Source organism: Diabrotica virgifera, chromosome 1, assembly GCF_917563875.1.
Source record: "Diabrotica virgifera virgifera chromosome 1, PGI_DIABVI_V3a".
Classification (NCBI taxonomy): Eukaryota; Metazoa; Arthropoda; class Insecta; order Coleoptera; family Chrysomelidae; genus Diabrotica; species Diabrotica virgifera.
The window spans coordinates 261,632,228-261,645,799 of NC_065443.1; the positions used below are offsets into that span (position 1 = coordinate 261,632,228).

Consider the following 13,572-nt stretch of genomic DNA (forward strand, 5'->3'; position numbering starts at 1 on the left):
CGACTTTTCTCGTAAGCATGAATTAAAACGTTCTTGTATTTTCAGGATCAAAGTCTGGTCCCCATTCTTGAGGGTTCGATCACAAATTAAACCTTTAATTTGTAATCTCACATTAATCCTAACTTCCTCATTTCACTGTATATAGGGTGAGGCAGATAACTGGCCTATTAGAAAAATATTTAGAGAACTAAATGCAACAGAATCATGAAAATTGGAATGAAGGGGTTTTGAAGGGTGATCTATTAAATGAAATTATTTTCATCAATTTGTCACTTCCGGTTATACCGGAAGTTGCTTAAAACTTCGTTTTTTAAATGGGACACCCTGTATATTTTTACATTTTTAGATTCTACTCGATGTCTTCTTTCTTAAAATATGCGCTTTTGTAATGTTATACAGGGTAGTTTAAAAGGTAATTACGTTTTTTATTAATTTCGTAGCAACTTTCACACCCTGTATAATTGTAGTAGTTGGATATCAAAAACTATATTTATGTTAAAATGATTTTTAATATAGTCTACTATTATTAAACATTATTAGTATAGCTAAATGTTAAATTTTAGTATACAGGGTTGGTCGAAACTCGGAATGAGGATTTTCTGAATTTTCTTAAATGGAACACCCTGTATTTTAGTATTGCAATAAAGACATTTTATGATACTTTTTTATTTCTTAAGCATTCCCTATACCTAATGGTTTAATTTGTGCTTAATTGTTAATCGCGCCAAGAATGTTAACTACGTAGGTATATTGATTGCTCAACCATTATTGGCAATTTTAAAGATCAGTCTAGATTAATATGTATTTATTTCCGAAAAATTATTTGTGATTGAATATTTTCACGGCCAACCTAATACAATTTCACGTATTTGTTATTTGTTGTTGAAATTAATGTTTGGCTTGAATCACCAATAACTCACAAATTAAAGCAGTTATGTATAGGGAATGCTTAAGAAATAAAAAAAGTAGCATAAAATATCATTTCATTACAATAATAAAATATAGGGTGTTCCATTTAAGAAAACTCAGAAAATACTCTTTCTGAGTTTCGACCAACCCTGTATAGTGTATACTACAATTCAACATTTAGCTATACTAACAATTTTTAACAATAGTAGACTATATTAAAAATCATTTGAACATAAATAGAGTTCTTGATGTCAAACTACTACAATTCTACAGGGTGTGAATGTTGCCAGGAAATTAAGAAAAAAACGTAATTATCTTTTAAACTACCCCGTATAACATTACGAAACCTCATATTTTAAGAAAGAAGACATCCAGGAGAATCCAAAACTGTAAAAATATACAAGATGTTCCGTTTAAAAAAACGAAGTTATAAGCCACTTCCGGTATAACCGGAAGTAGCAAATCGATGAAAATATTTTCATTAAAGAGATCACTCTTCAAAACCGCTTCATTCAAATTTTCATGATTCCGTTTCCTTTAGTTCTCGAGATATTTCTAATGGGACTTTTATCTGCCTCACCCTGTATAATTGTAATAAAGATCTATAATATAAAATGAATAACCACTTTCAATTTCGTTGCAAAACGAAAATACAGCCGAACCATATTCCAGTCCAATCAGAGAGTGCTGCAAGCATCCCTACCGGTTTCGAAACTTATTAGTCTCTCATTAGGAGGCACATATGCTGCTCTCCCCGATCCAACCAAAACAAACCCCAGCGTGCAGTCCCGAAATGCAACGAACGAAATGGCATAGATGCCCTAGCGGCAACTGCTAGCAAAAGACTAAGTTTTCACTCTAATGGCATATAGCATATCCCACCAGAATGAAAACAATGGGAACCTTCTCTGGTTACACCTCCGAGGCTTCTACAATTTGCAAGCCATACGGATGCTGAGACTAAGGAAGATGAGGGAATTCTACAATTTACAATTCACGTCCCATTTGCTCAGCGCGGTAAAGTTCCAACGAGACTGGTTCCCTTCATACTCCACACAGAGTAAATGTAAATCAAAAATGAATAACCACTTTCAATTTCGTTGCAAAACGAAAATACAGCCAAACCATATTCCAGTCCAATCAGAGAGTGCTGCAAGCACCCCTACCGGTTTCGAAACTTATTAGTCTCTCATCAGGAGGCACATATGCTGCTCTCCCCGATCCAACCAAAACAAACCCCAGCGTGCAGTCCCGAATTGCAACGAACGAAATGGCATAGATGCCCTAGCGGCAACTGCTAGCAAAAGACTAAGTTTTCACTCTAATGGCATATAGCATATCCCACCAGAATGAAAACAATGGGAACCTTCTCTGGTTACACCTCCGAGGCTTCTACAATTTGCAAGCCATACGGATGCTGAGACTAAGGAAGATGAGGGAATTCTACAATTTACAATTCACGTCCCATCTGCTCAGCGCGGTAAAGTTCCAACGAGACTGGTTCCCTTCATACTCCACACAGAGTAAATGTAAATCAAAAATGAATAACCACTTTCAATTTCGTTGCAAAACGAAAATACAGCCGAACCATATTCCAGTCCAATCAGAGAGTGCTGCAAGCACCCCTACCGGTTTCGAAACTTATTAGTCTCTCATCAGGAGGCACATATGCTGCTCTCCCCGATCCAACCAAAACAAACCCCAGCGTGCAGTCCCGAATTGCAACGAACGAAATGGCATAGATGCCCTAGCGGCAACTGCTAGCAAAAGACTAAGTTTTCACTCTAATGGCATATAGCATATCCCACTCCTGATGAGAGACTAATAAGTTTCGAAACCGGTAGGGGTGCTTGCAGCACTCTCTGATTGGACTGGAATATGGTTCGGCTGTATTTTCGTTTTGCAACGAAATTGAAAGTGGTTATTCATTTTTGATTTACATTTACTCTGTGTGGAGTATGAAGGGAACCAGTCTCGTTGGAACTTTACCGCGCTGAGCAGATGGGACGTGAATTGTAAATTGTAGAATTCCCTCATCTTCCTTAGTCTCAGCATCCGTATGGCTTGCAAATTGTAGAAGCCTCGGAGGTGTAACCAGAGAAGGTTCCCATTGTTTTCATTCTGGTGGGATATGCTATATGCCATTAGAGTGAAAACTTAGTCTTTTGCTAGCAGTTGCCGCTAGGGCATCTATGCCATTTCGTTCGTTGCAATTCGGGACTGCACGCTGGGGTTTGTTTTGGTTGGATCGGGGAGAGCAGCATATGTGCCTCCTGATGAGAGACTAATAAGTTTCGAAACCGGTAGGGGTGCTTGCAGCACTCTCTGATTGGACTGGAATATGGTTTGGCTGTATTTTCGTTTTGCAACGAAATTGAAAGTGGTTATTCATTTTTGATTTACATTTACTCTGTGTGGAGTATGAAGGGAACCAGTCTCGTTGGAACTTTACCGCGCTGAGCAAATGGGACGTGAATTGTAAATTGTAGAATTCCCTCATCTTCCTTAGTCTCAGCATCCGTATGGCTTGCAAATTGTAGAAGCCTCGGAGGTGTAACCAGAGAAGGTTCCCATTGTTTTCATTCTGGTGGGATATGCTATATGCCATTAGAGTGAAAACTTAGTCTTTTGCTAGCAGTTGCCGCTAGGGCATCTATGCCATTTCGTTCGTTGCAATTCGGGACTGCACGCTGGGGTTTGTTTTGGTTGGATCGGGGAGAGCAGCATATGTGCCTCCTGATGAGAGACTAATAAGTTTCGAAACCGGTAGGGGTGCTTGCAGCACTCTCTGATTGGACTGGAATATGGTTCGGCTGTATTTTCGTTTTGCAACGAAATTGAAAGTGGTTATTCATTTTTGATTTACATTTACTCTGTGTGGAGTATGAAGGGAACCAGTCTCGTTGGAACTTTACCGCGCTGAGCAAATGGGACGTGAATTGTAAATTGTAGAATTCCCTCATCTTCCTTAGTCTCAGCATCCGTATGGCTTGCAAATTGTAGAAGCCTCGGAGGTGTAACCAGAGAAGGTTCCCATTGTTTTCATTCTGGTGGGATATGCTATATGCCATTAGAGTGAAAACTTAGTCTTTTTCATCTATAATATACTTTAATTACGAGGTTAGTTACCTTCCGTTAGAATTCAATCAATTAATTCTGTTGCAATAACTTCATACTTTTTTTTTCTGATTTTGGCCTTGGTTTAGAACTAGAACCTTTAGCCACGTAATTGTATAACTTATCACTAAGTCAGGGGAGTAATGTGTAGTGTTTGTGTTGAGTAAGTGACTTGTTACTTTGCAAAGTCGACGTCATTGTCTTTGCAAAGAGACGCTAATTGTATCCGAACGTCTGCGGTCCCTCCGGTGAGTACAACTTCATACTTAGTTCGAATTATATTTGTGTAAGCGTCTAAGTTCAAAGGTGTGTTACAAAATAAAAAGCAATGGCCTTGTTAATGAATTGATATTTTATTTGTGAGGTTATAAATTGGATTTGAACGCTTCTAAGCAAGTAGTCTACAAGAACAATTAAATCAGTCAAGTTGCGTATAGTCAGTTGAAGTTTATGTCAAGTGTATTTATTTTAAAACGACCAATAAATCATTAACACCACCACTTCGAGAATTATTTCATATCGTCGATCGAGAACTTTGGACATAGAGCAATCGGATTTATATTATATTCGAATTTATGCATTGGTCCATCGAGCCGGATATGATACAGCCACCTATTAGTTTTGCACTTCAATTCATTAATTCATTATTTCTGTAATTCCACCAAAGAAACTTGTATATTTTTGTCCTTGTAATTTAAAAATTTATTACTACATCCAGTATTAGACGAAATTAACTTTTTGGACAGTCTGCACCCAAATGGCTCATCAAATCACTTTTCCGAGAATACTGCTTAAAACAAATTTGACACTTGTACGGTTTTTCTCTGGTATGTGTCTTTAAATGAGTTTTCAAAGCTGTTTTGCCACTGTATGACTTAAAACAAATTTCACATTTGTAAGGCTTTTCGCCAGTGTGCACTCTCAAATGACTTTTCAAATCGTGTGCTCTAGTAAACTGCTTTAAGCAAATTTCACACTTGTGTGGCTTTTCTCCTGTGTGTACCCTCAAATGAGTTTTCAATACGTTTACTCGAGAAAATTGCTTGAAACAAATTTCACACTTGTGGGGCTTTTCTCCAGTGTGAACTCTAAAATGTGATTTAAAATTACTTTTCTGAAAAAACTGCTTAAAACAAATTTCACACTTGTAAAGCTTTTCTCCAGTGTGCACTGCCAAATGTGCTTTCAAATTACCTTTCTGAAAGAACTGCTTGAAACAAAGTTCACACTGGTAAGGTTTTTCTCCAGTGTGCAGTCTCAAATGTGTTTTTAAAATATTTGCTTGAATAAATTCCTTTAAACAAATTTCACACTTATAAGGCTTTTCTCCAGTGTGCACTCTCAAATGTGTTTTCAAATTTCTTGCACTACTAAACTGTTTAAAACAAACTTCACACTGGTAAGCTCCACTGTGTGCTTTCATATGCCGTTTCAAATAATTTTTCTGATTAAATTGCTTAAAACAAATTATACATTTACTAATAGAATTGCTTGTTGTGTCTTCAGAGTTTGCCCTTATTTGTTGTTCTGCAGTGCATGCACGTTCAGTTTTCATTATTTCCATTCGGTTCTGTGAAAACCCTAAAAAAAGAAAACTATAAAAATTTGTTTGTGTAGAAACTAGAGGGCAAAACAAAAAGTAACAAAATTTAGTAAGAATGAATATAATAATAAATAAAACTGAAACATACTAAAACGCCAGGAACTGAGATTTTAGAGAAATATAATATTTTTTTAAGAAAAACAATCCAATGACTATAATATAGTTTAACCAATATAGTAATATCAAGAATTTACGTCAATTCAAAAGCTAAAAGGAAATTATCGGTATTAATATTGTTAATATACACTGCGGGTCAGAGAAAACGGACCAACCACAAAATGGGTCATTTTTGATGTCTCGAATTTCCTAAACCTGTTGTCCGATATGTTTATAAAGCAAATGGTTGTTTTTTCATGCAGAATTACCCTTTAAAGTTTGTCGCACTTATTTAAAAAAAAACACCCTGTATTGATTAAGAACATGGCTAGTTGTTGTTCTGAAGCTATTGGCTTGATTTTTGTAATCAACTATTTTAAATGGGAAATAAGCCACAAAGGCTATAGCGGGATAAGATGGTAAAATCTGCACTTGGCTCGATTCTTACTTGGGATAGGGCAATCGAAACTACATACCTAAAAACCCCCTAACCAAAATTTTAGCTCCCTACGTGGCCCCAGGTGTCCTCGATCGCAAAAAATGTGTTTTTTCGAAAAACTTTACGAACATTAAAAAAATCACTTAAATCGGACAACAGGTTTAGGCAAATCGAGACATCAAAAACGACCCATTCTGTGGGTGGCCCGTTTTCTCTGACGCGCAGTGTAATGCTTCAATTACATTATCTAGTTCTACCAGTTAAACGTTTTGTGGAAATCTATAAACACACACTAATACCAGAGGTCTGTTGTATTTTCTGAATTTTTCAATTTGTTTTATCGTTTGCAGGTGGTTGTCGGTGCCAAACTTTGATCGATATCTCCGCTTGCTCTCTGGATTTGGTACAGGCCTAGTTTTTTATCTAATCTCGTTAAAAGTGTGCACATATGGTTTTAAAGGATAATGGATAAATAATTTTTAAGTCACTTTTATCTCCTTTTTTTATGTAGCTGAATCGTTACAGCCGTTATTCCATTTAGACAGTATCGACTTTTCTCGTAAGCATGAATTAAAACGTTCTTGTATTTTCAGGATCAAAGTCTGGTCCCCATTCTTGAGGGTTCGATCACAAATTAAACCTTTAATTTGTAATCTCACATTAATCCTAACTTCCTCATTTCACTGTATATAGGGTGAGGCAGATAACTGGCCTATTAGAAAAATATTTAGAGAACTAAAGGCAACAGAATCATGAAAATTGGAATGAAGGGGTTTTGAAGGGTGATCTATTAAATGAAATTATTTTCATCAATTTGCCACTTCCGGTTATACCGGAAGTTGCTTAAAACTTCGTTTTTTAAATGGGACACCCTGTATATTTTTACATTTTTAGATTCTACTCGATGTCTTCTTTCTTAAAATATGCGGTTTTGTAATGTTATACAGGGTAGTTTAAAAGGTAATTACGTTTTTTTATTAATTTCGTAGCAACTTTCACACCCTGTATAATTGTAGTAGTTGGATATCAAAAACTATATTTATGTTAAAATGATTTTTAATATAGTCTACTATTATTAAACATTATTAGTATAGCTAAATGTTAAATTTTAGTATACAGTGTTGGTCGAAACTCGGAATGAGGATTTTCTGAATTTTCTTAAATGGAACACCCTGTATTTTAGTATTGCAATGAAAAGACATTTTATGATACTTTTTTATTTCTTATCAGAAATGTATTTTAGCCCTAGGCCTACTAGGCCTGTTGCGCTTAATAAATAAATAAATAAATTTTATTTCTTAAGTATTCCCTATACCTAATGGTTTAATTTGTGCTTAATTGTTAATCGCGCCAAGAATGTTAACTACGTAAGTATTTTGATTGCTCAACCATTATTGGCAATTTTAAAGATCAGTCTAGATTAATATGTATTTATTTCCGAAAAATTATTTGTGATTGAATATTTTCACGGCCAACCTAATACAATTTCACGTATTTGTTGTTGAAATTAATGTTTGGCTTGAATCACCAATAACTCACTAATTAAAGCAGTTATGTATAGGGAATGTTTAAGAAATAAAAAAGTAGCATAAAATATCATTTCATCACAATAATAAAATATAGGGTGTTCCATTTAAGAAAACTCAGAAAATACTCTTTCCGAGTTTCGACCAACCCTGTATGTATAGTACAATTCAACATTTAGCTATACACTAACAATTTTTAACAATAGTAGACTATATTAAAAATCATTTGAACATAAATAGGGTTTTTGATGTCAAACTACTACAATTCTACAGGGTGTGCATGTTGCTAGGAAATTAAGAAAAAAACGTAATTATCTTTTAAACTACCCCGTATAACATTACGCAACCTCATATTTTAAGAAAGAAGACATCCAGGAGAATCCATAACTGTAAAAATATACAAGATGTTCCGTTTAAAAAAACGAAGTTATAAGCCACTTCCGGTATAACCGGAAGTAGCAAATCGATGAAAATATTTTCATTATAGAGATCACTCTTCAAAACCGCTTTATTCAAATTTTCATGATTCTGTTTCCTTTAGTTCTCGAGATATTTCTAGTGGGACTTTTATCTGCTCACCCTGTATAATTGTAATAAAGATCTATAATATACTTTAATTACGAGGTTAGTTACCTTCCGTTAGAATTCAATCAATTATTTCTGTTGCAATAACTTCATACTTAGTTCGAATTATATTTGTGTAAGCGTCTAAGTCCAAAGGTGTGTTACAAAATAAAAAGCAGCGGCCTTGTTAATGAATTGATATTTAATTTGTGAGGTTATAAATTGAAGAGCTCAGGGCTAAAAGGATGAGGGTCCAAAAAAACAAGTTTTGAGAAATTGGGTTTTTAAGTTTTAAAACTAGATATAAAAATAATTGACAGAAAGGGCACTTCACTTTGGTTACTAATTCATGCAGCAACTTACAGGGAACGTACTATCCGTTGCAAGATCATCCGGATGGGATTCCGACAAAATATATACAAAAAGTACATATTTTGTCGGAATTCCATCCGAATTATCTTGCAACGGATAGTATAGGTTATGTTTTTGGGGTTATCAGTTTAAAAATGACTATAAATATAAATTTATTTATCTTTTGGTGTCATGAAATCTTAGACTAAATGGATGAGGATCCACTAACGTGTCATAAAATGAAACTAAAAATGCAGATAAGTAGTCTATATTTTCAAAAGTAATATTCTACAGATCTGCTCTTGTTGATTACACAAAGCTACAAATTAATAAAGTAGAAGATTGTTAGTAATTGATACAATGAAAAGCTTTAAGCATGTGGCAGTGCGTCAAAATATGCTCGAGACTTTACAGAGCAAAATTTTTTCAAATGCTGAATATTGAGAAACCGCGCAGACTGCAGACTTTTAATCGGACGATAGTTTAGGCGGCTTCTTAATCAGTACAGAGAGGTATGCAGATGCGCACATTACACCGATTCACCGATGCATACCTCTCTGTACTGATTAAGAAACCGACTAAACTATCGGCCGATTAAAAAGTCTGCAGTCTGCGCGGGCTCTTAAAGTCCACAATATGCTAGTCTGGCAGGTGAAAACAGCCTTCTGGTAGTGCAATTTGTTTCCTCTTAGGCTTAGTAACAATACTTTCTTCATTTAGGCCATTAACAGTCTGATGATGTAACAACATTCGAGGGTGATGAGAAACGATGGTTAGTTGCCGTACATGTCGTATTTTGAAAGGACAACTTTTTGTATATAAAACATCTGGGCAAAAAACAGCACTAATAGCAGGGGCCTCTGTGTCAGCAGGGGTCAGCAATCTGAACTAGGTGGACTGTCATCCTTTTAGCCTGCATATGTAGCACCTTCATCCTGTTAGCCTAGAAGACGTATTTTTCAAAGCTGAATGGCTTGTATACCTTCATCTTTTTTGTTTATTTAGGTACCATGTAATATTTTACATGAGATAAAGTAGAAGAAATTAGTATTATCTCCATAATGACAAATAATTGACCCTAATCCTTTTAGCTTTGAGCTCTTCAATTGGATTTGAACGCTTCTAAACAAGTAGTCTACAAGAATAATTAAATCAGTCAAGTTGCGTATAGTCAGTTGAAGTTTATGTCGAGTGTATTTATTTAAAAACTACCAATAAATCATTAACACCAACACTTCGAGAATTATTTCACATCGTCGATGGAGAACTTCGGACATAGGACAATCGAATTTATATTATATTCGAATTTATGCATTGGTCCTTCGAGCCGGATATGACATAGCGAGCTATTAGTTTTGCACTTCAATTCATTCATTCATTATTTCCGTAATTCTACCAAAGAAACTTGTATATTTTTGTCCTTGTAATTTAAAAATTTATTACTACATCCAGTATTAGACGAAATTAACTTTTTGGATAGTGTGTACCCAAATGGCTCATAAAATCACTTTTCCGAGAATACTGCTTTAAACAAATTTGACACTTGTACGGTTTTTCTCTGGTATGTGTCTTTAAATGAGTTTTCAAAGTTGTTTTGCCACTGTATGACTTAAAACAAATTTCACATTTGTAAGGCTTTTTGCCGGTGTGTACTCTCAAATGAATTTTCAAATCGTGTGCTCTAGTAAACTGCTTTAAGCAAATTTCACATTTGTGTGGCTTTTCTCCTGTATGTACCCTCAAATGAATTTTCAATACGTTTACTCGAGAAAATTGCTTGAAACAAATTTCACACTTGTGGGGCTTTTCTCCAGTGTGAGCTCTCAAATGTGATTTCAAATTACTTTTCTGAAAAAACTGCTTAAAACAAATTTCACACTTGTAAAGCTTTTCTCCAGTGTGCACTGCCAAATGTGCTTTCAAATTACTTTTCTGAAAGAACTGCTTGAAACAAAGTTCACACTGGAAAGGTTTTTCTCCAGTGTGCACTCTCAAATGTGTTTTCAAACCGTTTGCTTGAATAAACTGTTTAAAACATGTTTCACACTGGTAAGGTTTTTCTCCAGTATGTATTCTCATATGCCGTTTCAAATACCATTCATGTTTAAATTGCTTACAACAAATTATACATTTACTAATAGAATTTGTTGTTGTTTCTCCAGAGTTTGCACTTATTTGTTGTTCTGTAGTACATGCAAGTTTTTTCATTATTTCCATTCGGTTCTGAGAAAAACCTAAAAAAATGAAACTATAAAAATGTGTTTATGTAGAAACCATAGGGTAAATAAAACAAAGAGTAACCAAATTTAGTAAGAGTGAAACACTAATAGTCCGTTATTTAACGGTAAAAGATTGCAAAACCTCTAAATTTTAAAGAACCGCTTGGATTGACATGAAATTTGGCATACACATAGCTAACAAGTCAAAGAAAAAAAGTGATATTGTGCCGATATGTGCTTTTGGCCTGGGGGTGGTTTTCACCCTTTCTTGACGGTGAAAAAATATTCGTCCAAAGAAAGTCAGGAAATGGATACACTGGCTAATTTTAAGTAACTTTTGTTCTATAGAGTTTTTTCACTAAGTCAATACTTTTCGAGTTATTTGGCAGTGAATATGTTCATTTTTTCAACAAAATAACCACGCTTTTAGACTGTTTTTCGCAAATAACTTAAATAGTAGGTAAGTATTTTGTCGAAAAAACATTTTTAGAAAAATATAGCCTGTAAAAAATTTAAAAACATGGTGTATATATCACGTCTCCACATCTAGTAGAAGCAGAGTTATAGCTAATGAAAGAAAGGTTCATATTCGTCAAGTGCCAAATGGAATACTTTAACGTGAAATAACCAAAAATGAAGGACATTTCGGGGAAAACTCGTTACAACTTGTTTAAAGTGTTTAAAAAAAGCTTTATTTTTGTTTTATAAAAAAAATTCTAGCATCAAAATTAAACAAGTTACGCTCAAAATAAAGTTAGACCCTTTTGGTTTTGGTAAAAAAATCGAGAAAATCACCCCCTAATTAGTATCTTAAATGAACTTAATCGTTACGACTTCACAAGTTTCTCGACTCGTGTATATATTGTTTATATGATCTGTAAGTTTCATCGGTTCAAAGTCCTTATTATTGAAAGGGCTGTAGTTAAAAGGGGTTGAACGAGTCACTGATCACGAATGTATGCAAATTTAGAAACACCAAATCTTAATCAATTTTTGTCTTACATAACAACAAAAAAATACATGATATTCAGAAAAGCAAATATGACTTTTTTGTTTTTCGAGATTTTTGGTATCTCTAACAATTTTTAAGTTATTTTGAAAAAAAAACATATTTTTCAAAATTTAAATTTCTAAAAATTTTATTTTGAAACCAAATTTTTTCAAAAATAGGCACTTTAAATCGATGAATCTTACAGATCGTATAAACACAACATAAGTAAAATAATTTGTGGAGCGGTAACGATTAATTTCATTTAAGTTGCTAATTAGGGGGTGGTCTTCCCGATTTTTTTTTGCAAAAACAAAAGGGGCCAACTTTATTTTGAGCGTAACTTGCTTAAATTTAATGCTAGAAACTTTTTGTAAAAATAGAAATAAAGCTTTTTTTAAACACTTTAAAAAAAGTTATAATGGGTTTTCCCCAAAAAGTGCTTAATTTTTTGGATATTTCACGTCGAAATATTCTATTTGAAATTTGGTGAATATGAATATATTTTTCATTGGTTGTAACTCTGGTTCTACGAGATCCAGAGACCTAACGCGTACACCATTTTTTTTTACTTTTTTATAGGCTATATTTTTGCTAAGAACGTTTTTTCGCCAAAATACTTACTTTTTGAGTTATTTGCGAAAAACCGTCTAAAAATGTGGTTATTTTGTTGAAAAATAAACATATTCACTCGCAAATAACTCGAAAAGTGTCGACTTGGCGAAAAAGCTCTATTGAACAAAAGTTACTTAAAATTAGTCAGTTTACCCATTTCCGGACTTATTTTGGACATATATTTTTTCACCCCCAAGAGGGGGTGAAAGTCACCCCCAGGGCAAAAGCACACATCGGCACAATATCACTTTTTTTCTTTGACATGTAAGCTATACGTATGCCAAATTTCATGTCAATCCAAGCGGTTCTTTCAAAATTAGAGTAAAAACCGTGAAAGAATGGACTATAATACTAGACTGCCAGACACTGACATTTTAGAGAAAGATAATAATTTTTTTAAGAAAAACAATTCAATGACTAGTTTAACCAATATAGTGATATCAAGGATTTACATCAATTGAAAAAATAAAAGGAAATTGTCACAGTACTAATATCGTTAATATACACATAATGCTTCAATTACACTATCTAGTTCTACCAAGTCAAACGTTTTGTGGAAATTTATAAATACTAATACCAGAGGTCTGTTGTATTCCCTGAATTTTTCAATGAGTTGTTTTATCGTTAAAGAGTATCATTATAACAAGAACCAGGGCGAGAACTGCGGAAATCCTAACCATGCTAGTAGCAGCAGCGTAACGAATGGGGTTACATATAAATCAAAATAAAACCAAATTCATGGCGACTAACACAAACACAAGAGCTGGAAATATTGACACAGATCTAATCATCAATTACCAAAACTTTGAAGCGGTCCAACGGTTCATATATCTAGGGACATCGGTTAACCCCAATAATAACACATCAGGGGAAATAAAAAGGCGAATAATAATTGCAAACAGGTGTTAACATGGTCTATCAAAGTCTTAACTACCAAACCTCTGTCTCAAACTCGTATAAGGCTGTATAGAACACTGATAGTCCCCGTTCTGACATATGGATCAGAGGCATGGACGCTAACTAAAACCGATGAATCCGCTCTATCGATTTTAGAAAGAAAGGCGATACGCAAGATATTCTGAGCGGTCTGTGAGAACGAAATATGGAGGCGTAGATATAACTTTGAACTAGGGCTTCCAATCCCG

General features: G+C 34.4%; 2 protein-coding genes across 9 annotated transcripts in view; one reads left to right on the top strand and one right to left on the bottom strand.

Annotated features, from left to right (window-relative positions):
• LOC126879091 (uncharacterized) overlaps window positions 1-13,572 on the top strand; it is a 67,673-nt gene that overhangs the window by 13,655 nt on the left and 40,446 nt on the right. The gene's annotated exons all lie outside the window — the stretch shown is intronic.
• Window positions 1-13,572, bottom strand: part of LOC114327996 (zinc finger protein 239) — a 44,784-nt gene that overhangs the window by 7,338 nt on the left and 23,874 nt on the right. For 4 of the 8 annotated variants that reach the window (XM_050642012.1, XM_050642007.1, XM_050642006.1 and 1 more), the window contains one exon: window positions 4,360-5,607. The exons of 3 other annotated variants lie outside the window; for them this stretch is intronic. In XM_050642012.1, the coding sequence (XP_050497969.1) occupies window positions 4,757-5,607 (851 nt within the window). In that variant the 3' untranslated portion in view covers window positions 4,360-4,756. Of the gene's footprint in view, window positions 1-4,359; window positions 5,608-8,436; window positions 10,840-13,572 lie in introns of those variants that run through there. One more of the 8 variants, XM_050642008.1, reaches the window with a different exon arrangement.